At 40.0% G+C, this 24,078-nt stretch overlaps 2 protein-coding genes across 6 annotated transcripts; one reads left to right on the top strand and one right to left on the bottom strand.

Moving 5' to 3' along the window:
* Nucleotides 1-78: 78 nt before the first annotated feature.
* On the bottom strand, nucleotides 79-14,024 carry epn1a (epsin 1a). 5 transcript variants are annotated; one of them, XM_044208927.1, is made up of 13 exons: nucleotides 13,813-13,966; nucleotides 10,164-10,324; nucleotides 9,792-9,893; nucleotides 9,331-9,489; nucleotides 8,515-8,643; nucleotides 7,657-7,786; nucleotides 7,336-7,493; nucleotides 7,068-7,139; nucleotides 5,751-5,834; nucleotides 4,417-4,702; nucleotides 3,622-3,786; nucleotides 3,127-3,369; nucleotides 79-2,011 (listed from the first exon to the last, which is right to left on the bottom strand). In XM_044208927.1, the coding sequence occupies exons 3-13, from the start codon at nucleotides 9,858-9,860 to the stop codon at nucleotides 1,545-1,547; spliced, it is 1,962 nt and encodes a 653-aa protein (XP_044064862.1). In that variant the 5' UTR covers nucleotides 9,861-9,893; nucleotides 10,164-10,324; nucleotides 13,813-13,966; the 3' UTR covers nucleotides 79-1,544. The 5 variants fall into 5 exon arrangements, with proteins under 5 accessions (XP_044064862.1, XP_044064858.1, XP_044064859.1 ...); XM_044208923.1 differs by lacking the exon at nucleotides 10,164-10,324 and having other exon boundaries at nucleotides 13,813-14,024; XM_044208924.1 differs by lacking the exon at nucleotides 10,164-10,324 and having other exon boundaries at nucleotides 7,666-7,786; nucleotides 13,813-14,024.
* Nucleotides 14,025-17,381: 3,357 nt separating this feature from the next.
* sbk3 (SH3 domain binding kinase family, member 3) lies at nucleotides 17,382-22,779 on the top strand. The gene is made up of 4 exons (XM_044209055.1): nucleotides 17,382-17,793; nucleotides 19,868-20,015; nucleotides 20,570-20,772; nucleotides 21,828-22,779. The coding sequence occupies exons 1-4, from the start codon at nucleotides 17,788-17,790 to the stop codon at nucleotides 22,611-22,613; spliced, it is 1,143 nt and encodes a 380-aa protein (XP_044064990.1). The 5' UTR covers nucleotides 17,382-17,787; the 3' UTR covers nucleotides 22,614-22,779.
* Nucleotides 22,780-24,078: the final 1,299 nt, after the last annotated feature.

The raw sequence follows: 24,078 nt of genomic DNA, 5'->3' as shown, positions 1-24,078 counted from the left end.
GTGGGAGGGGAGCCATGTATGGGATATAGACATAAGCATTAACTACAGAGCAAGCATGAAACAAGCCAAACACACATCCTGTGTTTTTGTTTTATTTCATAAATTCCTTTTGATTTTTTTTTCCATTTTACTTTTCAAATGTGAATGTTCACAGTCATCACCACACAAAATTCAACCTTACCCGATAAAAGATATTTTTCTTGTTGATATAAAATAACAAATTCATCAAACTAAATTAAAAGAACAGCATGGAGCATGTCGTCAAGTCCCTGTTTTTTTCTCCTTTCATTAATTGAAATAATTGTCTTTTTTTTTTTTTTAAAAGAAGCATCAGTATCTCTCCCTCCCCGAAGGAAAAAGGGATGAAACTCAATGACAGTGGTGCTCTGAGACACCTGTACACCAGGGATCCCATATGAAATGTGTGATTGGAAAAAAACTAATGCTTCTGATTAATAAAAAAAACAAACAAAAAAACTGTGAAATAAGATTGGCAGAGAAATGTGACCCTTATAATACCTCATTTGAAATCCCAACATTACATAGTATTTATACATGTGACAATTTTTAAAAACAAAAATAATGGATGTCATTTCTTACTTTGTGAGTCACTGAAATAAGATCGGAAACATGAAAAATGGAGACAGATATTGACACATATACACAGAAACAGGCATTTGCACTATTGCATACTTGCACACTCACAAATGAGCATTCATATTCTCATTCACACATTCAACAAACATCCCATCATTTTTTTTCCCCATCAGACCACAGATAGAGCTCTCTTTAGTTTTCTAGAATAATCAGAAAGCAAAAAAAAAAAAAGCATTTGATTTAAGTGGCATCATTGGGTGATTTTCCTTGTTTATTTGTTCCCAAAAATTGGAAAAAAATAAATTACATTTAACATTAAATTAAATTAAAAGTGAAATAATTGAAACTATTTGACCACATTGTGCCTGAAATGTTAATGCAGTCCATATCGCAGTCTGGAGTTCATTACAAATAATCCTTCATGTACTGGTTTCATTTCAGTGATTCAGTGTTTGTCTTCATTCTAGAGGGAGAAAAGAGGAAGAGGCAGGTACAACAGTTTCTCTGTTCAGTTTGTTAGTGGCTATGTCCCCTCTCCCTCCATCTCTCTCTCAGTGCAGTAATATTAGAATAGAGTAGAGACACTACTGAAAAAGCCTCCTGCTCTCACAGACTTACCTTCATCTCAAGACAGGACTGAAAAAACAAAACAAAACATGAAGAACGATACAGAACAGGATTAAAACAAAATAAATAGATCTCTATTTCCCGCCCACAAACAACCCATAATGAAAAGAACTAAATGTGGAAAATTATTCTGAAATGAAATAATGCTTTCGAAGGAAAAGATAAACAGAATTTTTGATTTTTTGTTTTTTTCTTTAAATATAGAGATGTACATGTTTTTCTTTTTGGACACAAATTGTGTTGAGGGGGTAGAATGAAGGGGGCAGCAGGTACGACAGAGGAGGTTGAAACAGGTTGAGCAAAGTAGTGGTGACAATTCCTCAAAGGAGAAAAGGGTTGGTGCTCGCTCCCGTCGTTCCTCCGCCTCCCACTGATCCTCCTGCCCCCATCACTCCTCCTGTTCCAGTGGGCCCACCCAAAATCAGCTGAGGGGGCGCTGCACCTCCGGGCCCCAACAGAGCCGAGCCTGGGGGACCCATAGGCGAGAGCCCGCTGTAGGGCATGCCCATGGTGCTGGCCTGCATCATGCCCAGGCCCATTGCTGGAGCCCCCATACCCACACTCATTGGCCCCATGCCCATTCCTGGATGCACCATGCCTAGCATGGGATTGGGAGGCACAGGACTGGAGCGGAGGCCACTCAGGCCAAGTGATGAGGGCTGAGGTGAGATGGAGGTCATGGGTGGAGCCACGCCAAAAGGGTTGGAGGAGGCAGGTGTTGGAGAAACCCCCCGACTGGAAATAGTGCTGCCTGGAGTCACTGCCATGCCAGGAGCAGGAGATGAGCCTGGAGGTCAGAGGTGACAGACAATACAGAAAAAAACATAAAACACAATAAGAATCACTTAATAACTGCCCATACAAGTTGAACAGAATTTCCACATACTTTAATCTATTTTATTTACTCATTAATATCAGGTTTTCACATCTGGAAACAACAACATGTGACAGTGAAACAAAATTAGAGCTGATACAATTAATCATTTAAAAGTAATTTTTTCGGTCATTTTTTCTTGCAAAAATGCCAAATGTTCATTTGTTTCAGCTTCTAAAGTGTGAAAATTTGCTACTTTTCTCTGTCTTATGTGACGGTAAGCTGAATATGTTAGTCGGACAAAACAAGACATTTCAAGGCGTAGACTCTGACTTTAGGAAACTGTGATCGGTCTATAAAATGTAAAAGAAAATTGTGAAAAATGCATAAGGATTCATCTCGATCATTTCATGTAAGTGATTCACTTTCTCCAAATTTCTGTCAGTAATGTTTCCTTTAACTCTCAAAAGATAGGTCAACTTTTTCACTGAATACATTTCCTGAACAATATCAAGGCATTGCTCTTTCCCTAGAGGATCGGCTTTACCTAATTTCTTGTTAAAGCTTTTAAAAGGATCCTTGTATAGCCTCCTTAATGTTCCCAGAATGTCTTTTATAGTTGCATTTAAATTGTCCCAGAAAGGCTTTAGTTTAGTGCATCTCCAGAAAACACGAGTATAGTTTGCCTGCAGGTCACCACAGAGCCTCCACCATGGTTGTTGGGTGGTTAAATGTCTGCTTTTGATCTGGTGTGTTCAGAAGAACCAAGCTTGTTACAGCCAAACTGTCTCCATACTTGTGAGTTAATGGTAGTACATTGTGGTTCAAGACATTTGATTTGATCTTTTTAAAATGTATTTTAATCAAATGGTCTTTTTCTGCCAGCTGCACTTTATTGTGAATATGAACGCAGCTAATGATGGCATCTTAAACTGTAATTTGTGGACCTACATGGCTCTACCTAAAAATGCAAAATACTTCCCAGGAATAGAGTAAGACTGTCTTCAAAAGGTAATGTTGAGCTTAGAAAGAGCAGTTACTTCTCTTTTCTCAGGTTACACACAGTTAACACGATAGCTGTAACTAACCTGTGTTCTGGAGGAAGGGGTTGTGCGCTGAAGAGGAAGAGATGGAAGGAGGTGGTGGCTGTTTGGGTTTGGGTTTAGATGACACCAGGGAATCGAGATCCACAAGAGCTGCGTTGGGACCGAGGAAGGATTCAGGAGTCTTACGAACAGGAAGGGAGGAACCAAGAGATGACAGGTCAAAGGGTACCGGAGAGCCTGTACTGTCACAGCCTGTTGCTGGGGACCCCCGTCGCTCTGGGTCTCCTAAGGGGGAAATGAAGGAGGAATAGAAACAGTAAATCAGACACACATTTACAAAAACACTTTTCAATATAATAAATAAAAAAATAAAAACATATACTACACACATACTAGAGGAGGATGAAATGTAAGACAAGACAACTGTTGTGTGGATGCAATTGAAAATCTGTGTGTACTTTATGAAAATCCCTTTAAAAAAGTGTGTTCCACTACCTCAGTATTTGTGAGTCCATGCAGCTTTAAGTGTGAATGTACCTGTGCCGTTAGTGTGTTTGGCGGTGCCACTCCAGATGTCGGAGGTGATAGGGTCAGAGGCAGGGACAGGCCCATCCCTTGCCCAGGGGTCTACTGGCCCCCCCGAGGAGGAAGTGCTGGGTGGCACTGAGGGGCCCCAGGGGTCGGCACTGGGGGGGGTCACAGCTACAGGGGAGGGGAGGAGACGCAGGGGAGGGGAGGGTTAACACAACACCTTACAGGTACAATCCACAATAAGGAGGGAGCAGGAAGCTGGGCTGGGTTCCAACACTTTCTCTCCTTGACCTCTGCAGTCCCACTAACTTGACAGGTGAGGACAGATTTTCTGTAGCTGTCCACCATGTTACTGTCACCTATTTAATCTGAAGCTCAGTGGAGGTAAAGGAGAGATAACAAGAAGCTACCTCATACATTAAAAAAGGTACAAAAGGGTAAGAGACGAGACAGCTCTGGTTGAGACACAGCCACAGTCAGTCCTGAGTAGAAACAAGAGGATACAAATCCCTGGTTTAGATACAGAGGGAGAATGGATTTAACATGCTTGCTTTCCTCATTACAAACTGAAAGCATGTGAGTGGATGAGAGTATGACAGTATGGTGAGATGACAGAAAATGTAACAGGGCTGTTGTGAAGACAGGAAATGGAACAGTGGAGTTAAGAGGAATTAAGGTCAAGAGGTCTTCACATCCTCTTTCATCCACAGAGCAGGACACGGTTCTCTTTTGCGATGAGTACATTCCCATCAACCTGATTGGCTACAGAATTACGACGTGACCACTGTTGTAGCTGCTTACCTGAGCTTCCCCATGGGTCGACGTTGTTAACTCTGTTGGATGTCTCTCCCCAGGGGTCTGGAGGAGGGGCTATAGTGGGTGGGGCTCCCCCACCCCAGGGGTCAGAGCTTGTAGGAGATGTGGGTGACACTACCCCCCAGGGGTCTGTGGAGGCTGTGCCCCACGGGCCGGAGGCAGCAGGGGCAGGAACTGTGGGTGGAGGCGAGGGGCCAGCAGAGCCCACAGTGGCGGCGGCAGCAGCAGGGGCACCCCAGGGGTCCACGGCACTCAGCTCCATCAGAGCGGCCTGTACAAGAGAATTTATTATGGATTCATGTTCCTACAGCTGTATTCAGGAAGAAACATAAGGACACAAATCATCTCACCATGCTGAGGTTAGATAATGGAGTTATGATGAGAGGAAATTCACAAAGCTGAGAAGTACAAGGAGACAGAGAACTGCAGACAATAACATCAAATAGATGGTAAAAGAAATCAGACTGAACTTTTGATAATAAATTCTTAGTTCCTTGTCTGTGCAGTGTCAATGTAACTTGATAAAAATGCCACAATATTTCTAGTTTAAATACTAACTTTTTTTAACCAGAAATGTTGTGACATACTCTGCAGTATGTACACAGCTGTTTACAGTCACCTACAATCATTTTGTGGTTTGAGGGCCGTCTGCGATCATCACAGAGACAGACTGTTTCTACTGATATTTCAGGCCCCAGATCAAGGCTGAATTAAGATGCAAGTTTATCATGTCAGTTACTATGTTCAAGAATCTGACAGCATAAAATGCCATCTACAGCAGCAATGAACAGAATGTGAGCCCACAGGCATATTCTATTTCTGAGTATGATTAACACATCTAAATTCTGAAAAACTTAAACTGACATTTGATGAGCTACATCAAATGGATATTTGACTTGACTGGCCTGAAATATAAATATAAATCAAGCATTATGGCTTTGGAAACAAATTATTCCAAGTAAAGCCCCATTTTAATAGGATTTTTAAATTGGGACAGGTTAGACATGTGGAGGAGTGGTAATGCAATAATTATTAGGAAATCTAAGTGATTTAATCTCTTTCACATTGGCCATGTCAGTAATTTGTATGGGACTGTGCACTCCTATACTAGTAAAGATTCAGCATCTGGTTTATTCAACCACATATAGTATTGTTATGAATTTATTACCACTACAATTATTGATTGATGATTTAGTTTGAAATGTATGACTTATATAGCCACTAACACAATGCTCAAGAGAGACAGAGACAGTGATAGACACAACCAGAGAAGGTAATGCCAGGAGAATGAGAGATATACAGATGCATTTTACACGCACATCCTCAGGCTTCAGCTTCTCCCTCTTGCTCTCCTCGATGGCCATCTGAAGTCTCAGGTCGTCACCTCTGCGCAGTCGCTCTTCCTGCCAATCACACACACTGTGATGTCAGCAACCTGAGACACACAACCTCGGAAAGCACACCACAGGTACAGATTTAGGATCAGTTTACAACTCCACAATTAAAGTCTGAATCGGTGGGAGTGAAAACTGAGAATCTGATCTTTAATCATTTTCTACAGTCAACAGAAAATGCTGAAGCTGTGGTTAGTTTGCTTACGGATACATGGTGTTATTTTGATATTCCACAGAAAGTACGGGCTGTTTGTTGTTTGGGCTGCTTGTGGTTTAATTGCTCACAATACTAGGCATTAGGAATAAGCACCAATCTTTTAGCTGAGCGCAGGGGTGCTTCTTTATCATCCGGCCTACCTGGAGCACAAAAAGGAGTGGAAATGGACCGGGCTTTACATAACCAACACCAATCAATTTTTAAAAATGTCTTAATCACCACTGATACAGATCTTGCAGATCATCCTCGGACATCCCTACCTAATGCCAATTTATATCCTACCTCTTTATAAAGAGGATTGACTATCATACAGCAGAACACTGACTAATCCATGAGGAAACAGGCTGTCTCTGCTAAAGAAGTCTTATGCTTGATGCCACTAGTAAGAATAACAATATCATTACCCTTTAAAGACTCTGCATTAGTTTTTAGACTAAACCAGTAAAGTGGTACAGTAGGTGCGGGACTCTAACCTGTTGCATACAACAGGCAAACACATTTTGCACTCAGTCAACACAGTAAAAAGAAGTTACAACAGCAGGAGATGTGTAACATATAAGGAAAAGACAGTATTTCAAATCAAGACTACAGCTGAATGCATGCTATCAGAGAGGGTAACAGGGAGGAAAGAATAATCAATGCTTATAAACCACTCAGTGTTTAATTTAGTCAATTATGATAAATATTTGTCAATGCCATGCAAATTCAACAATTAAATTAGAGTTAATCAATTCTTTGGGTGCTCACTTTTATGCAGTTTTAGCACATCTTGAAAGGGATTTGAACAGCACCTACTTATGAGAGCAAGTGCTGCAAAAGAATGTGACACTGTACAGCAAACAAAATTATTTCAACAGTATTACTGCAGTCGAATGCAAACTTGTATCTTGAGGAAAATGACACATGACAAATATGAACATAAATTCATTTTCTTGATTTGTGTGTTTGAGAAATTCCAATTGACAGAAAGACAGATAGTTGATGACTGGCTGGCCAGTCATCTGGGCACACTCTCTGCCCCTGACCTTTTGTTGCATCTCTTTGCTGAGTGTTATTGCATAGCGGAGCTCTGCGTCCTCCAGAGGGTCCGCGCTAGTCTGGGGGAGGTCAGGCGTTACATGGTGAGAGCAAAGCTAGGTGTATGTAGTGATAATATCCCTCTGTGAACACAGGTGCTGCAACAGATTCAAACTGCAAACTTAGCTATAGTTAGTTATAGTTATGCTTTAATCCTTATCTTAGAGAGAGCAGTAACTTAGCTGTGCCTGCCTTGAATAGGCTGCTTTGTGTTACCTGCTCTGCCTCTTCTTTACTCATGGCCAAAGCCAGCTGGAGCTGCAGGTCTTCCTCTCCAGAGCTCTGTGGCCAGGCCTGCTCAGGGTCGGCCCCTCCAGAGTGGGAGCCCACTGACAGGCTGCCCCCCAGGCTGGGTGCTGAGGGAGCTGAGGAGGCTAGAGCAGAAACAAATAAGCATATGCATGGATGAGACCTTGTCTTAGGTTATCAACTACTCAGAGCTAAAGGCCCTTCATTCTGTTGTGAGCCCGCACTTTCAAAGTGTAACACTGTAACATTAAGCTGGTTGAATCTTTTTAAAAACACTGTTGTAAGTACCCATCTCACCGCTGGAGGTCTGTGCCATCTTCTCTTTGGTTTTGAGGGCGTGGATCCTCTCCTCTCTTAGTCTCTCTTCATCTTTCAGCAGTGTCACCAGCTGTTTGGCTTTCTCACGTACATTCACCCCCTGGAAAAATAGTATAAACACACAGTTACATGCTGCAAATTAGTATACATTTTTTTATTTTAAATATTAGATAAACAGACATACATTTAAAGCTAGGATAGGTAATGTTGGAGAATCTAGCAAGAGATAGCTAGATTTTGAAAGTATCCAACCGAAAAAATCCCATCCCCTCCCATCAGGCCTCCCTTCAAAGCCACTCCCCCAAAACACATTTTCATTCGCAATGAGTGCACAGGCAGAGTGCGTGCAGATAGGTAGGTAGACAGGCAGGTGGGCCAGCCAATTATTTCATTCAGGCTGAAAAAAAAGTATTGGATGGGCTTATTACAGGCCTGCGACAGCCACAGATACCAGATTTTTTTCCTTTTCCCCCCATAGCATTTGATTAATTGATTGTTGTCGGGATGCAAAGAGAATTTCAACAAATAGAACAAAAATGCCTATGAAATACATTACCTATACTAGCGTTAATTACTAATGCAGTTAGTTACACTGTACACCTTATTGTTTGTGTAACAGTTTGTTAACTTACTATAGTTTCAGTTATCAACAAACCACAAAAACATTCATGGCTGGCTTTGTAGGTTTGCACAAGAGGTCAGAAACTTATTGCAAAATGTCCTTGAATGAACCACAAACAGCATGTTTGACAACGTGTGCCTGCATTCCACAATGGTAATCACGTTAACTTTCTATTCAGCTTTGTGAACATGGGTGTGTTTGTATACCTGGTCTTTTCCATCCCTGTCTATGTACTGAAAATCTTTGAGGGTCTGGACTGCATATATGTTCTCTCGGCACTGTTGGGCAACACGTTCTGAACCCGTCTTGATGAGGTACTCCATAAGAGTCATAGCCTGTTGAAAATACAAATCACAACCAATGACCAACTGTGGAAAAAGTCTGGATAGCGAGGTAGAAGAAATACAAATATTAAAGCATTTAACAAGCTACAGTTAGTCCCCCTATTAGTTTCTACATCTATTCACACCCCAATACACACACACACACACACACACACAGACAGCAATGTAGTTTAGGAGTGGGAATCAATAAATAACTCACAATCTGAAAACTCAAAAAAGCTAATTACTCGCTTACTCATTGAGTACTACTATATAATAAACACTCAGTAGTTTGTTCTGTAGTGAGCAGTAAATTGAGATTTAAGACACTTCTGAATCGTCGTCATTCATGCATCATCACTGACAAGTGTATTGTTGCAACAACTGTAAATTTTGCCTCTATAAAATGGGATGCATTGCAAAGTACATGCCATGGACACTACTTTTGTTCCATTCTGGGAATATTTGAAGGCACTATACTGTAAATAGGGAGTGATTTCGGACACATCCTGTTGTCGGAAAATATCATTACATTGCATAACACTGCAAACACAGTACTGTAATATTAGTTCCAGTGCATCAAAAATGTATAGTGAGAGAACATATTGTGATAAAAATACATTATATGATGTATCGCAAGAATATGTATTCTGATATATTGCCACAGCACTTGTTCCCAATTTCAATACACACACAAACCTTGTACACATGTCTCCAGTTCTTGCCGTGGTCATTGAGGCGCTTCCACACCATGCTCATAATTTCCGAGAAGGCCACAACATTGTAGGTCAGATCAGCAATCTCTGACATCAGAGAGCTGCTGGGGCCCCATGGGTCATTAGATGTCGCCTCTCTAACCTGGACAACAACACAGCAAGGGACAAACTTAAATTATCCTCCATCTAAACTGTCCGTGAAAAGAATAATTTCGGGCCAATACAATTTAATGTTCCACAGTGGTCTGAGAAGCAATGCAAACTCAATCACGACACTGGAGAGAGGCAAAATAATGAATGGATAATATGATTAGATTAGCTCATATTGTGTATAACGAGGGGAAAGAGTGAGGACATTGCTTCAAAGAAATATTAGATTATCAACAGCTACGTTATGTCAGAGGGGAGAAGAAGAAAAGCCAGATAAGCAGAGGGACACACAACCTTGATTTCAGCCTCTGAATAGTTGTGGACGATGTTCTTTACTTGTCGCCGTAGCGATGAGGTCGACATGGCAACGGTCTGGCCGCCGAGTTCTGTTGCAATCTGAACAGCAGATGGAGAAGAAAGGTTGTAAAATATAGTTAATACAAAACAAACAGCAGCGAAGAACATTGTTATTTCAAACAAAGTCACATGAAAAACACTAAATACTACTAAGAAAAGAAGATAAAGAGTTAAAAAGACTGGAGAAGATGTATGCAAATACAAAAGTCTGGATGAAAGACTAGGAGACCTTGAGAATAACAATCAGAGTGTGAAAGATGGTGTCTATGCCATAAATCAATCTTAAATTATGTAACTACTCATGCACACCTTTTATACAAGAATGATGCAGAATAAGGGTCTCTCCTCTTGGTATCGCTTTGTTTTTCTGGCTTTTGAGCCACTCATTCACGGAGTGCTATATCTCAGTTTGTCTGTTTCTTCCCGTGGCAACATTGGGTCCCAAAACCACAGGCGTAGGGAGATGAAAACTACGGAGCAAGATTGAGATTAGCATTAAAAAAGAACCCATACTCACTGAGAGATTAATGCCAAATCACAACAAACAAACAAGTAGAAGCTAAAACTTAGTTAGGTCTAATTCCAATTCCAAAATAAGGACAAAGCAGATATTCAGCAACAAAATCACATGATTTGTTGCTGAGCCACACATGGCTGATAGTCAGAGACACAAAATATTAGTTATATGCTTTATCTTACTTATCAAAGTCAAGGCTCTTTGACTCAGAAAATAAAGGCTTTTAATTCCTGAAGAACAGAAAATAAAGCCCTTTTTTTATTCTCTTAAGAAAAAGCAGGTAGTATGAATAGACTATTCCTGAACCAATAAGATCCACAAGAGGAAAATAAAAAATAAATAAAACTTTTGTGTTGTTCCTCATACTTCAGAAAATAACCTCATTTGACAAACTGTCAAATTGTAACGATGAGATTCACATTGGCTGAGTTGGAAGGAGGAACGTTTTAAGAATAAGACACGTGGTTCACATGTTCAAGTACACATTTTAGCATTTCAAACTTGTGATTCATTCAAGCACCAGTCAACAATTACTTTCACATTTTAAAATCATTTAGGCAACCTATCTTTCTAACAGGGTGAAGTTATGCAACAGTAGTACGAAATAAATATTGTATTTCTGAACAGAAACTGAATTTTGAATTCTGGTGCCTTCTACACAATATGTATCCATTTACTTAATTACAGGTAATAATATTCCATATCATTAGATTGACTACACTATAAACTATCATCTTGATCTTTACCTAGAATGGATTACTAAAAAAACAACACCACTCTATTACCAACAGTGTGGGTAATAATGAGAGACAGAGAGGTCGAAACAGTCTTTTTAAGCTAGCAGATGGTCCAGGTATGTAGATATTAACTTAATAAGACACTATGTGCATCTCAGAACATACAGTTGTCAAGCCTTGAAGTAACTGGCATACAGAAGTGAAAAACTGTGAAAAGTTTTACTCCAGAGATCGAGTGTAGAGTAAGCATGCTATCTGCAAAAACTGGACAACTGACAGGTGGAAAGAGAAACATTGTCTGGTGCAATAAATGATTGTTTCTGTTATGCCACACTGGTAGCAGGGTCTGAGTTTGACATAAACATCATGGCTGCTGCCGCTGGTGTAATGGCATGCAGAGAATGATTTCGTGGGACAATATTGGATCCCTCAGTACCTACTGAGCATTGTTTGTATTTGATTGCTTACACAGCGGGCTGAAACATTGTTGCTGACCAGATGCATCATTTCACTGCCACAATCTGTATTTTCTCACCAAATAGATGCTCTCTCAGCCCATGTCACAAAGCAACTGAGGAAGGTAATAAACCAAAAACTTTCTGAAACTGACATTAGAAGTAACCAATTCACCAAAAGACCTAATTTTACTGTTGGTATATTTAAAATTAATGTTTTTAGGAGCTAACCTTAACACTAACCCTTCCTGTAAAAAACACCCAGTCAAAATCCAGTTATTCTTCAGCCTCTTAATAAGACTGAATCTTAATTCATCAGATCATTGCTTGAATTTGGACATGTTCTTCTCTTTGGATGCACTAAAGGGAAAGAGAAGTTTGAGCAAGTTCAGTAAAGGACATTTAAGAGAATCTTTAAACGCAGAGCTTGGCCACTCCCTTAACTGCCATCTCTCAAGAAACGAAGGGAGCGAAGGCGCAATCTCTTTGCTAAAGAAGATGATAAATTCATCCCACCCACTGCATGATCATTCCCTCCAAACAGGCAAATGACCACTAGTAATCAACAAGTAGAAACAGTGCGGCTCTCTCCATCCCCCCAGCCTCCAGCAGTCCTTCCTGCATACTGCACTCATACTCAACAGTGACAAAGAAGTACACAGATTGACCTCTACACAATGTACTCTGACATGCATGAAAAGTGAGATTATTTAAAATTCTTTTTGGACATAACTATTTGTTCAGGCTTTATATCCTACTTTGGCAAACCAGTAATATGACAAATATACTATACTAAAGACAAAACTGTTCTGTATACTTTTGAAGTGTTATATGCTACATAGACACAAAGTGGGGTATATGTGTTTAGATTTATAGGTCAGACAAATATGAGACCATGTTGCATAATTGAACATAAGGCAACTATTGCAAAAGCCAGTTCAGAGACTCCTAAGCTCTGTGCCAAAGTTCAGACACGCCAACTAATCTTTGATAAGGGACATAACATGCCCTTTGTATCTCAGGCTTTCGCTGTCTCAAATATCTCCACAATCTCTGACACTTCAGGTTTCATTAACTAGGTCTAAATTCTGCTGCTCTGAAACACATGAGAGAAAGAAAGTACAGTACAGTATCACTTTATCGTCTACTATGACAGTCAGTTGCCTTATACATCAGCACACAGCTAGCTAGGTCAAGATAACGACTGAATATCAATGACCTGTTGTAGGCAAGTGATTGAGTATCAGCAAATCACAGTTACACCTAACCTACGTTATGACATGTAAACTCGATAAGGTAGCTTTACATAGATTACCAACAAGGTGAAGAGTTGGCATTAAAACTTAAGCTAACTTATTCCTCTTATAACTTGCATGCAGTTGACGTTGCAGAGCCCCACGAAGAAGTTTCCCCCACCCTGTTAGCACGTGCACAGATAACGTTAACAATCGTTACCCATCCAGACAACTGCTGCTTTCCCTGTCACACCTACCAAGTTAGCTGGCTAACGTAATCTTAGCAACCAAACAGTCAATTGCCGTTATGCTAGCTAACCAGCAACTGTTAACTTACGATGTGTGTTGGACACAGCGTAGAGTATGTCTAGACAGAGTTAATGGGTACCCTGACATTATACAACAGTGTTAACAAAATCATCGTAAACGAGCATATCTGTGTCACGTATATATGCGAAAGACAAGTTTACGAGCAATTACTAAAGCCAATTAACCTTAGCTGTCATCTGGTACCGTTAGCCTAGATTAGCCAATTAGCAAGCAACTCTCCCTTTCTCACCTAAGCTAATCGAAACAGTTGTGTAGCACTTTGCCACTAGGGTTTTGGTAAAGTCTGGGTAAAGTATAAACAGGGGTACAGAAGGGTGTAGCTGGGTACGAACTGACAGACAAACTAACGTCAAACCAAATGTGATGTCCTCGTCACAACATTGAATCATACCAGACTAGAAACGGACGTTAAGGTTACCTGTCAGTTTGATAACATAAATCACTTGCTGCTGTTGCTGCTGCTAGGAGAGATTAGCCAGCTAGCAGTAGCAGTTAGCTAGCTAGCTAGCTGCTGCTGCTAGTTAGTTCGAAACTAGCAACATGACTGCTTGACTGTACAAGCTTTAGCTAGGACACGTCCTGCTTCAGGACAATGTTGAATATACACGCTTAAATTACAAACCAAAATGTCAAGAAATATTGACAACACACCACAATAAATATCAAAATCAAGTGTGTACTGACCCTGTTGGAGCTTGAATGTACGAGGAGATGGCCGAATTTCCGCTTCCGTTCTTGACTACAGGAAAGACCGCACCCCCTGTAGCTTTGTTTTCCTGGGATGGTAGTAGAAGACTCATGAATAATTAATTGACTTTTTGACATCCAAAATTAAAATCCCAAAATGAAAAGATATACAAAACGACGTTTTGTTAATGTTTAAAGCCTGACAAGGAGAGAGAGAGGGGCGTCACGTTTGATTGGTTGTTTGGCCTAATTCCCTATTTTTTCAAATACCACCCGCTGACTACGTAAGGGGGCAGAAATCACATCCTCTTTCATGCTCTTGTGTATTTTTAAAAAAAAAACGTTTTATATGCTTGTTCTGCAGGCCTACCAGAGGTAAAATGATGATCTTGATTAGGGCTATACAATGCCCAATATGTGGTAAGCAGAATAGTGCTGCTTGGAGCAGATGAGAAGACATAGGCAATGGAGATGGATCGATTTTCTTTTTGCATGAATAGTTATAAACACATCATATTTTCTTCCACAGAGTCTCTCAATATGAGAGCCAACATAAGTCATCTTGTCAGAGGCTCTGTGGGGAGACACATGAGCAGGCTGCTGATTGATTATCGGTATAAACAGGTCACATCATATTGAGATCAAAACTGAGCAACATGTATTTCACTTTTAAGTTTAAGTGTACAGAGCCTTAATTAAAGTAAGACCAATGTAGAATCCCAAAATCACTCTTCATGACTTCATAAGTCATGTAAAGTAACACGTGACACTTTCTGTGGTTTCTCCTCAGTTATGCAATAGCACACACCGTCCACAAAGAGGCATCATTGACCTAACTCCAGCATCAAGTGAAACCAGAACAGCTTCCCTTAGAGTTGCCTGTCAGTGGATCCATAAATAATACATGGTAAGCTTCATAGATCAGAACAACGCAGTAACAGCTGGCATGCATGTGTATTACAAGCTCCCCTTTTATCCTGTATCTCTTTATCCTTTTATCTCTCCAGGGAGGAGGGGACTGAAGGAAACATTGCAGCATGACTCAAGCAAACTATATAACTGTTGCACTGCTTTGGAAACACTAATCTCATGACGATAACCAAAGAAATGCAGGCCATTATAACAATTTTGACATGTGTTGTTCCACTGTTATGTCACAGAGAAACTTCATACAGCATTTCCTTTACACTCACTGAGAGAATGGTTTGAGACAACATGATTCATGAACATGAAAACAAGGAAAGTACTGAAATGAACTTGGAAATTGCCACCTGTAAAAGGAATTCAAACCCTTCCAAAGCATCAAACAAGCTTGATGAATTGGATGACTGACATTTGATGTCACAATAATACAAAATCAAGGTTTGCAGTGTTATATCAAATCAAACTTCTAAATCAAAATCAGTGAATGTCTGTTATTTTCAGAATTTAGATCACCAGTTAGTGGATGTAAGACACATTCATTAGTTTGCCCCAAGATAAAAATATGATGCCTAAAATTAACTAATGGATGAGTACACCCTCTTAAGACAAATCAAATTTAGCATTCAATTCTGGTCAATATAATGCTCATAGATCTCTGTGCTTCTGTATGTACAGTTTTATTTTGTCATCTTAAAACTAAACCAACACCCACCACATGAAGCTCCTTGTGTCTCAATTTTCTTTTAATCAGATGTGTGCTTTTTATGATAAATGACATGTTATCTTCACTGAGAATGAGAGATTGTGGGTTTGATATAGTCATGTTCTTGCTTTACACTGAAGATGTAATTTGTAAGAGACTTTCATGTTGGTCTATGTTATGAAATGCATAAGAAGAAAAACTCTATAATATAGTTATTGATTGCAATCCCCATAGTTTTAACTCTGAGATTTTTTCCATCATTTCCGAACTGTTTTGTGAAATGCTTCATCCTTTTTTGAAATCTGTTATTTCTTTCATTGCATCATTCTCACAACACATACCAGGAAATTGGATAATCATGTGACCTGTACAACTATAGTACTAATATATTTAGTTAATGACAAACAAGCATGACTTTCTGGAATTATATATTAATATTATGCTAATTTATGTCATTTGTCTTTTTTAAACGAGAAAAAAAGAGATGAAAAATAACTTGCTGTCTTCTCTCAGTCAATATATCATGTTTGCTGTACACCAATAGGCCTATATATATATATATATATATATATATATATCTAAAATGCAAGCGTTGAAGGAGAAGACCATCTCATCTCTCGTGTAAGGATAAACAATTTTCTTTTTTAGCAGTCAAAAGCACTCACAAATATGGAAGTGTAACCAAATAGCGAAGACATACATTATGTAACTTGCCAGTAACCGTCAGCAAAGCTGTCTTGAGTGTGTGCTCCTGTGCATGTGTGTGAGACCCTCTGTGCATCAACATCCATGAATACGCGTTCATGTGGTATATGATTGCGTGCATAGTATCTACGCTTTGCATGTGTGTGTTTTTTACATCCTGTATTTTTGAATGAAAGTGACTCTCTCTTGGAATCAACATAGTGAAAGTGATGTATTTTGGTGGTGGAGTGGCGGTGGTTGTCACAGCAGGGGCAAAAAGGACCCATATGGTGCACCGTGCAAACACAAACATGGAAGTACATATTAGTCATTGGTCTATGGCTGGCCACAGCACAGCGGTGGTAGTAACCTGATCAGGGAGCAGGCCGTTGTGATAGCAGCCAGTGTTTGTGTTACATAACAAACAGCCATTAAGCCAGTGGCAATAATAGTCCTGTAGTGTGTAGTACCAAGGGAAATCTATCTGAGTGGACAGATAGAGGAGGAGGGTGTTGAGGCCATGGGAGCTGGAGAAGAAGCCTGACCTGCAGTTAGCGCTAAGTAGGAAACAGAGCTGGCATGTAGACAGCAAAGTACAGAGTGAATGTGTTCTGCAAGGCAAGGTTTCAACTGTTAGCTATGTCAGTCTGTGATGGTATGCCATAATATGCACTTGGGAAGAGATAAAGGGAGATGGGTTTTATGAGAAAAATAACAGATGATGATGATAAAAATAACACATGAAAACCACGAAGATGTTCTTCACTGTAGACTCAAGAGGCTAGAGGACGTCATGGGGAAATTAAATGGATTTGATATATTTCAAACCATATTATTATGCCTCCTGCAGAGTTGGACAGGAATGAAGGGCAACACAAGAAAAAAAGATATTGGACAACATAAGGGCCCAAGTGGCATGCATGCTTAACTGTACCCTATAATCCTAGTAAGATTCAGGGATCATGTACAGCTTGTTGGCCTAATCTAATCATTCCAGCATACCTGTTGATTAAATGAGGAATCCTACACTGTGGGGGGAATTCACTGACTCACAGTGACTGAAAGGGTGAGAAAGAGACAGAGACATGGAAAGAGAAGGGGAAGGAGGTGGGAGGATATTTGGGCAGAAAGTGAGTGACAGCTGAGGAGACGGGAGGCAGGAGAGAGACGGGTTAATGTGGTCAGGCTGACTGACAGATTGGAAACGGTGGAATATTAACGCTGCTGTGTGTGGGGGGGGGGACACGACATAGGAGGGAGAGGGAGAGGTTTGACATGCCTTGTAGCTGGTTCACGCGTATTTGCCAGCATAACAGAAGGGAGGCAGCGAGAGAGAGCTGGCACAAGAGTAGGAAAGAGAGGGAGAGAGTTCAGTGTGTGTGTCTCCTGGGGAAAAGCACACTGTCAATATCCAGATCTCCAGTAAACATCTATGAGCCTCCTCTATAAAGCTGCTGTGCTGCTGCATGGAACCACGGAGCAAAGGCAAAAATACCCACATCAATTCCAGTTAAATCATCAGTCCAGCCGAGGACATACAGTTGAGCTCCAGCATAGAACAGTAGTTAGTTGCAGTGGCAGCAGCTTGCCAGGAGTTTAAGTCTTCAGATGCTGAAAAGAGCAGAGACAAAGTGAACAGAGATCAACCAACTGAACAGAAAATGACAGTAAGTATTGCACGTTATTCCTCTGAAGATAAATCCAGCAGCAACACGTTACATACACAATTAAATGACAGCTTTATGAGTTAAGTGATATTCATAAAATCATCATATTGTGCTGCAAAAAACAAACAGTTCCTGTATGTGCAAATGGTTGGGGGATTTATAAATGTGTTTTTGCAACTATATGATGACATGCAGGCATGGTGCAAATGCACTGCTTGCTTTTTATTGCAAAATTTCTCTGAGGCTGCAAAGGTTTGATAGACAATGCCATTGAGAGGATTTTCAGCTTGTAATGTTGAGCACGTGTACAGAACTTCAAATTTGTTAATGAAATTAGCTCATGCAGAGCCCTTATTAAAATCTCAGGTCACTTGTCGCCTTATGTCAATTGCCATTTATGAATAGGAGGTTGATTAATAATCACCTCAATTTACGAGGACAAATATCAGGATGCTCCTGATGCAACAAATGTTTGAGATGCATCTGCAATTATTAATGTATCAGAGCCAATAAATCACTAAGTCAAACTGTGACCTGGATAAAACTCAGTTGCAAGCAATTCTTAGTACGTAATAAATTATGTTCCTTTCATGTTGCCGTAAGTAGAATGAGGAGCAGCCAAAGAATGTTATGATGTGATAACCCAAACATGTGTTAACAACTCTGTGAACAAAACCCAACTGAGATTTGAATTCAGGAATTTAACACTGTGCTTTGACTTCAAAACTGTGAAAATTCATAGACAAATATACATAGACAATATATCTTTCTATTTTCCCATGTTACCAGTTATAACAACATGCTGATAAGTTGATAGTACATTACTCTTTACCATAGGATTTCCTGTAGAAATATGATGTGTCTATTTTACTTTCCATGCGTTTGGAAATTGTCTCAAATGCAGCTTTTTATCAGCCCGTGAGTTCTCTCAATGTCTGAAAAGTTGACGTTGTGGAGATACATTCTGGAGCCTATTGGTGTACCAATAGAGCAGCATCAATCTATACACGATTGATCTTGAAGCAGCCCATAATTTAAAATAGAGCTGTCTTTGGCTACATCTTTGCCAAGCAGCACTCTCAGACTGGTTGATACCTGCAGTCTTATTTTTGGCTGTACATCAGCTGCATTTGCTTGCCAAGCAGCAACTCATAACTGAGATCCATCCATCAACTGTTGGCATGGCATAACTCAAAAATAAATAGCATATGGCACTGTTTGATCTCACCATCAGAGATTTATTGGAAAATTATCATAATCAGGTTTATTATTTTAATCCGAGCCAGAAAATGTATTGATTTTAGTGCAACAACTACCAGAAATGTTGCTTGTTTTGTTTACAGGGATGTAACAGGTGTAATTTAATCAAAATTAAAATCTGTTGCCCACTAAACTCAGTTACGCAACACGTGGAAGGTCAAAAGAAAAAATATGTTCTCCTACTACCATAGCTTTATTTTTTGTGTTAAGCTGTGTGGTAACTGTTCACAGTCTTCTTAATTTGCTAGTGTATGTGGTGGGGGATCTACTTCAAAGACAGCCATCATGGATGTGACTTCACGAAAACACTGAATGACATTGCCAAATGTTATGATCGCCCTGATAAGACATCATGTTTTAGTCTGAAGTTTATTTCGTCTGTAGGATGATGGAGAGCTTGTCAGATCTGATCAGAAAGTGATAACATAACACAATTTTCCACAAATTTCTGACAGGTGGTTCTTAAACTCTGATTAGGAGTATGCAAACTAATGAATTAATAAGAATTCATGAGAATAGTATTTGTTAACGTATAACTGCACTTATGAGATATGTGAGATTTAAAGTTGCAAGATCCTTTTTAAAGTAGCAGGTTCAGGTATCACGTCAGCATGTTCAGCGCTAGATTCAGACATTCTGTGAAGTTATCTATCGCTAACATCGACACATGCCGGTCAAGCTGTGAATCTCCTTTCTCTTGATGCCACTGAACCAATCATCATCTGTAGGCATCATGCAATGACACTGAGTATGGATTTATGTATGTGTGTGTGTGTGTGTGTGTGTGTGTGTGTGTGTGTGTGTGTGTGCTCAGGCTGCAGCAGCTCAGGAACTTGATGAGCGATGTTTCCTGTCGGCGCAGTCCATGCCCAGTCTGAAGGTATCCGAACACTTCCAGATGGTAAAGCTCCTGGGAGAGGGATCCTACGGAAAGGTCATGTTAGCTGTACACAGAAAGAGAGGTTAGTGCAAGACTCCAGGTTAAAGGTCACGACAGCCTGAGACTATTACATCTCAGTTTAATCAGTCTGCAAGAGTGTATGAAATTCACATTCAAATTTCCTAATGATGGTATATTTTATTAAGAGTTTTGATCATGCTTTTAAACTCCTACTGCGTAATCTGAAACGGGTGAAATGGTACATCTCCACCGTAGCGCATTTGTCTCAGGCTCAGGTTTCTTTCTAATGAAGAAACTACACATGTCGGGTGGGGTCAGCGCTGCAGTAAGGACAGATGAGTCTTTTGATAGTCTGTCTTTTGATAGTGTTCCCTTAACTGTTTGAGCTTCTGTTGCTGTAATGAAGTGCTTTGGTACATTCTCTGAGATAGAGTTTCCCCAACTGGGGTGTAGCTGTGTGTAACTGAGTCGCCCCAAAGGGGAAGTTATATTTGTTCACAGTGGCAATGATGGACAGCACTCACATTCCATCAATGATGACGGCTTTTTGACAACATCTGACTAAAACTGATTAGATATTGTAGTATTCATGTTGTCTTGCTTCATTCCCTTCAGGAACCCCTATGGCTCTGAAGTTCTTCCCTCGTCAGTCTACCTCGCTCACCTCTTTCCTGCGTGAATACAATCTCTCCCTTTCTTACTGCACCCATCCTTCTCTGACACGGGCCCTTGGCATCTTCTTTTCCACGCCATCCTACTATGTCTTTGCCCAGCAAGCTGGTCTATACGGTGACCTCTACAGTGTGATAGTGTCAGAGGTCAGTTTGGCTGATTTGTGGCATGAAATGTGCTGTTAATACCCTGCATGGCATGTCTAGCCTAAAATACTTTTACTTGTAAAATGAAGCATGGAGGGTGTTTCCTCTAACTTCAGCAGAACAAAAGCTTGCATGAATGTTAGATTGTCTCATAGAAATTACATTTAAAAGAAACACAATGCCACCCGGATTGTGTTTTTTATCAACATAATGAGGAAATGTTTTCAATTAACGTATCTTGCAAGTTGCAAAATGTTGATACCAAACGTATCTGCAAAATGTTTACTGACAATGTATTTCATTTGTTTTCCGTACAATATCCGCAATATAATATCCTATTCTAGCAACACAAGCATGATGAAACTTTTTTATAGTTATGTTTAGGCACTCACAGCACTTGGTTAAAGTTAGGGAAAGATTGTGGTTTTAAAACTGAAAAAGTCAACAGGAGAAGGAGCCTGTTTAGTTTTTCAGCATTTAATTGAAACCACAATCTTTCCCTAACCTTAGCCAAAGTGCTTTTGTTGCAAAAAGAACATAGCACTTCCTTCACTGGAAAAATGTTGCCTGTGAACATAATCCAGGCAGCAAAACAAGAAGACAAGGTTGTAGATTTATATCTGCATGACAGATGACTATGAATCAAATGCAACGCTGCAACAGTTCAGTAGGATTATACTTTATTTCTGCTGTGTGCCTTTCTCATAGGGATTTCATGGAAAATGTAACTGCTGACCATGTCCTTTTGAGACATGCTTGATAAAGGCATCCAGCTCTTCTGTGTCAGTGTCACTGCCAGTAACATAATAGAGTACTGATAAGAATAAGGGCACCCTGCTCTCACTGAATGAAGTGGAAGTAAAGCAGGAGTTTCCAAGAGCGTCACCAATGAATTTGGGTGACGCAGATTTAGTTTGTCTTTGCGCCAACGATGTGGTGTTCTAACCAGACTTCATCTAATTTTCATCTAGCATGAAATGTTGTACTAAGTTATAGAGAGTATGTTTTCTGATGTTGTTGAGGCAGCACTGATGCAGTCTGTCTTTCTGTTTCAGGTCGGGGTGGATGAAGAGTGTGTCCAGAGGGTGATGTCCCAGCTCAGCGGTGCCGTTACACATCTCCACTCCCTGGGCTTCGTCCACCGTGACATCAAACCTGAGAATATCTTCCTGTGTGACAGTTCCTGTCGCTGGGTCAAACTGGGTGACTTTGGCCTCTCCCGGGCCATCGGCTCCACTGTCCGTGCTGTCTGGTACGAGTCGCCCTTCTGCACTCCTGAGGTGGAACCTGTCAAAGAGGCTGAGAAGGAGATGGAGAGGAGGGAGTGCAATGGGACTGATGAGGAGATGGAGGACATTTGGATAACAGTGGAGCCCTGTATTGACAGCTGGGCCCTTGGTATACTTGTCTACTGTCTCTTAACTGGCTGCTTCCCCTGGGAGGAGAGCACCAATGATGACCGTGGCTACCGCAGATACAAGGAGTGGTTTGACCGTGAGGCTGAAAAAGAGGAGAAGATCGGGGATGGTGAGTGGAGGGGTGAGGAGGAAATAGAGAGTTACACAATCATGAAGGAAAACCAAAGGGACAACCCTCTGCCTTCACAGTTTGAGGGCCTCAGCCCACTAGTGATGACTCTTTTCAAGGAGCTGCTCCACCCTGAGCCCAAACACAGAGGAAGCCCAGAGGAGATCTTGAGCTATCTGGGAGGGCCGTGGCTGCTGGAGACAGAGAGAGAGGAGAAGAGGAAGGCGGAGGAGGCAGAGAAGGAGGCCAGAAAAATAAGAGAGGGAGGAGGGGTAGCAGAAGAGCTGGTGAGGGAAGGAAGAGGGGAGAGATAAGCTTTGTCTTTATAAAATTGTTTCAAGACAGTTTTTTATGAATATAACATGTTTGACATTATGATGAAATGTATTTTTGTGTATGGTTATAGATTTAAATTTAATACATATCTTTGAGGTGCTGTATTTTTCATATTTTTTTAAATAAATATCCTTACTAAAGTTACCACTTCTGTTGTTGTATATATTCCAGTGTGAGTATGTATTTATGTATATGTCTGTGTGTCTTAATTAAAAGAGTCTATAAATAATACAAGAAAGGTTAAAGGTTTGAAACTACAAGCTGTATCATAGTGCCTTTAAAAATCTGTATTGGAATTGTTGTTTAAATAAAATAAAACCTTGTATTTACCTTAACTTCTCATGAGATACAGTTCATGAGGTACACGGACAGTGTCATATTAAGTCAAGTCGATTTTATTTAAATGGTGCAAATTACAAATTTGTCTCTTATTACACAATTAAGATAAATAGCATTTTTCAAGAGAAGACAGCTTGGTTCATATACAATTGTAAATCTGGAGGTGAACCTCTGAAAACACCAAATCACTGCACTGTAAGGAACAACCCACACTGCCATCCACTGCTGTTGCCCCCACCCTACCTGACCTCAGGGTCCCTGATCTTTATTTACTCAAATACCAGTGTTTTTGATGCAGGCCAGGGGGGGATCAGGAGACATTTTAATCTTTCAAAGCTAAAGGAAAAAATGAAAGGGTTTATAAGTTGTTGGTAATGAGGTAACTTAAAAATAAATGTAATAATAAACTGAATAATGAATAATGAATGAATGAATGAATAATGAATAATGTACAATAAACTTAGTAAACCTAATGGATAATTTAGTAATGCTTTAATGATAATAATTTCACAATTTAATTATACAATAAGCCATAGGTATTGGCTTGAAAGGCCACATATAAATCAGACACATTTGCTTGGTGTACAGCATGTCTTCCTCCAACATTACCTGCTTTTTTTATTCAACACTTTAACTGATAAGGAAGAAGAAGAAGATTCCAGAGGATACAACCTAGAAACCTTTATCACTTACAAACATTTGTCACTGTTAAAAACTGTGACATGAAAAGCCAATGACCCTTTACTGATTATGTATCAGCATGTATAACTTCAATGTGAGCTATAAACCAGGACATTTTTTAAACATAATTACTTCTTAGTAATGTGTAAACAATGAAATAAAGAATTAATCAATTATAAATAATCAGTGACAACTTAGGAAACCTTTATAAGAGACTCTAGACAAGTATGGAAAGAAGTGACATCTTTGATGTGGTGAAGCAACAGGTGCTGTTGAACACAAGAAGTACATCTAAAATTGGACTGAACAATACAACCTGATATTGATACCAGTGTGAGCTTCTTCCAAGTTTGTGTGATGCAAACCTCAGGTATTGTCCTACATCTGTCACAGAAAACAATAAAAAATAAAAAATCACCCAAA

This window comes from Siniperca chuatsi, linkage group LG9, assembly GCF_020085105.1.
Source record: "Siniperca chuatsi isolate FFG_IHB_CAS linkage group LG9, ASM2008510v1, whole genome shotgun sequence".
NCBI lineage: Eukaryota > Metazoa > Chordata > Actinopteri > Centrarchiformes > Sinipercidae > Siniperca > Siniperca chuatsi.
Note: the sequence above shows the minus strand (reverse complement) of the source record. Positions and strands in the feature narration are given on the sequence as shown.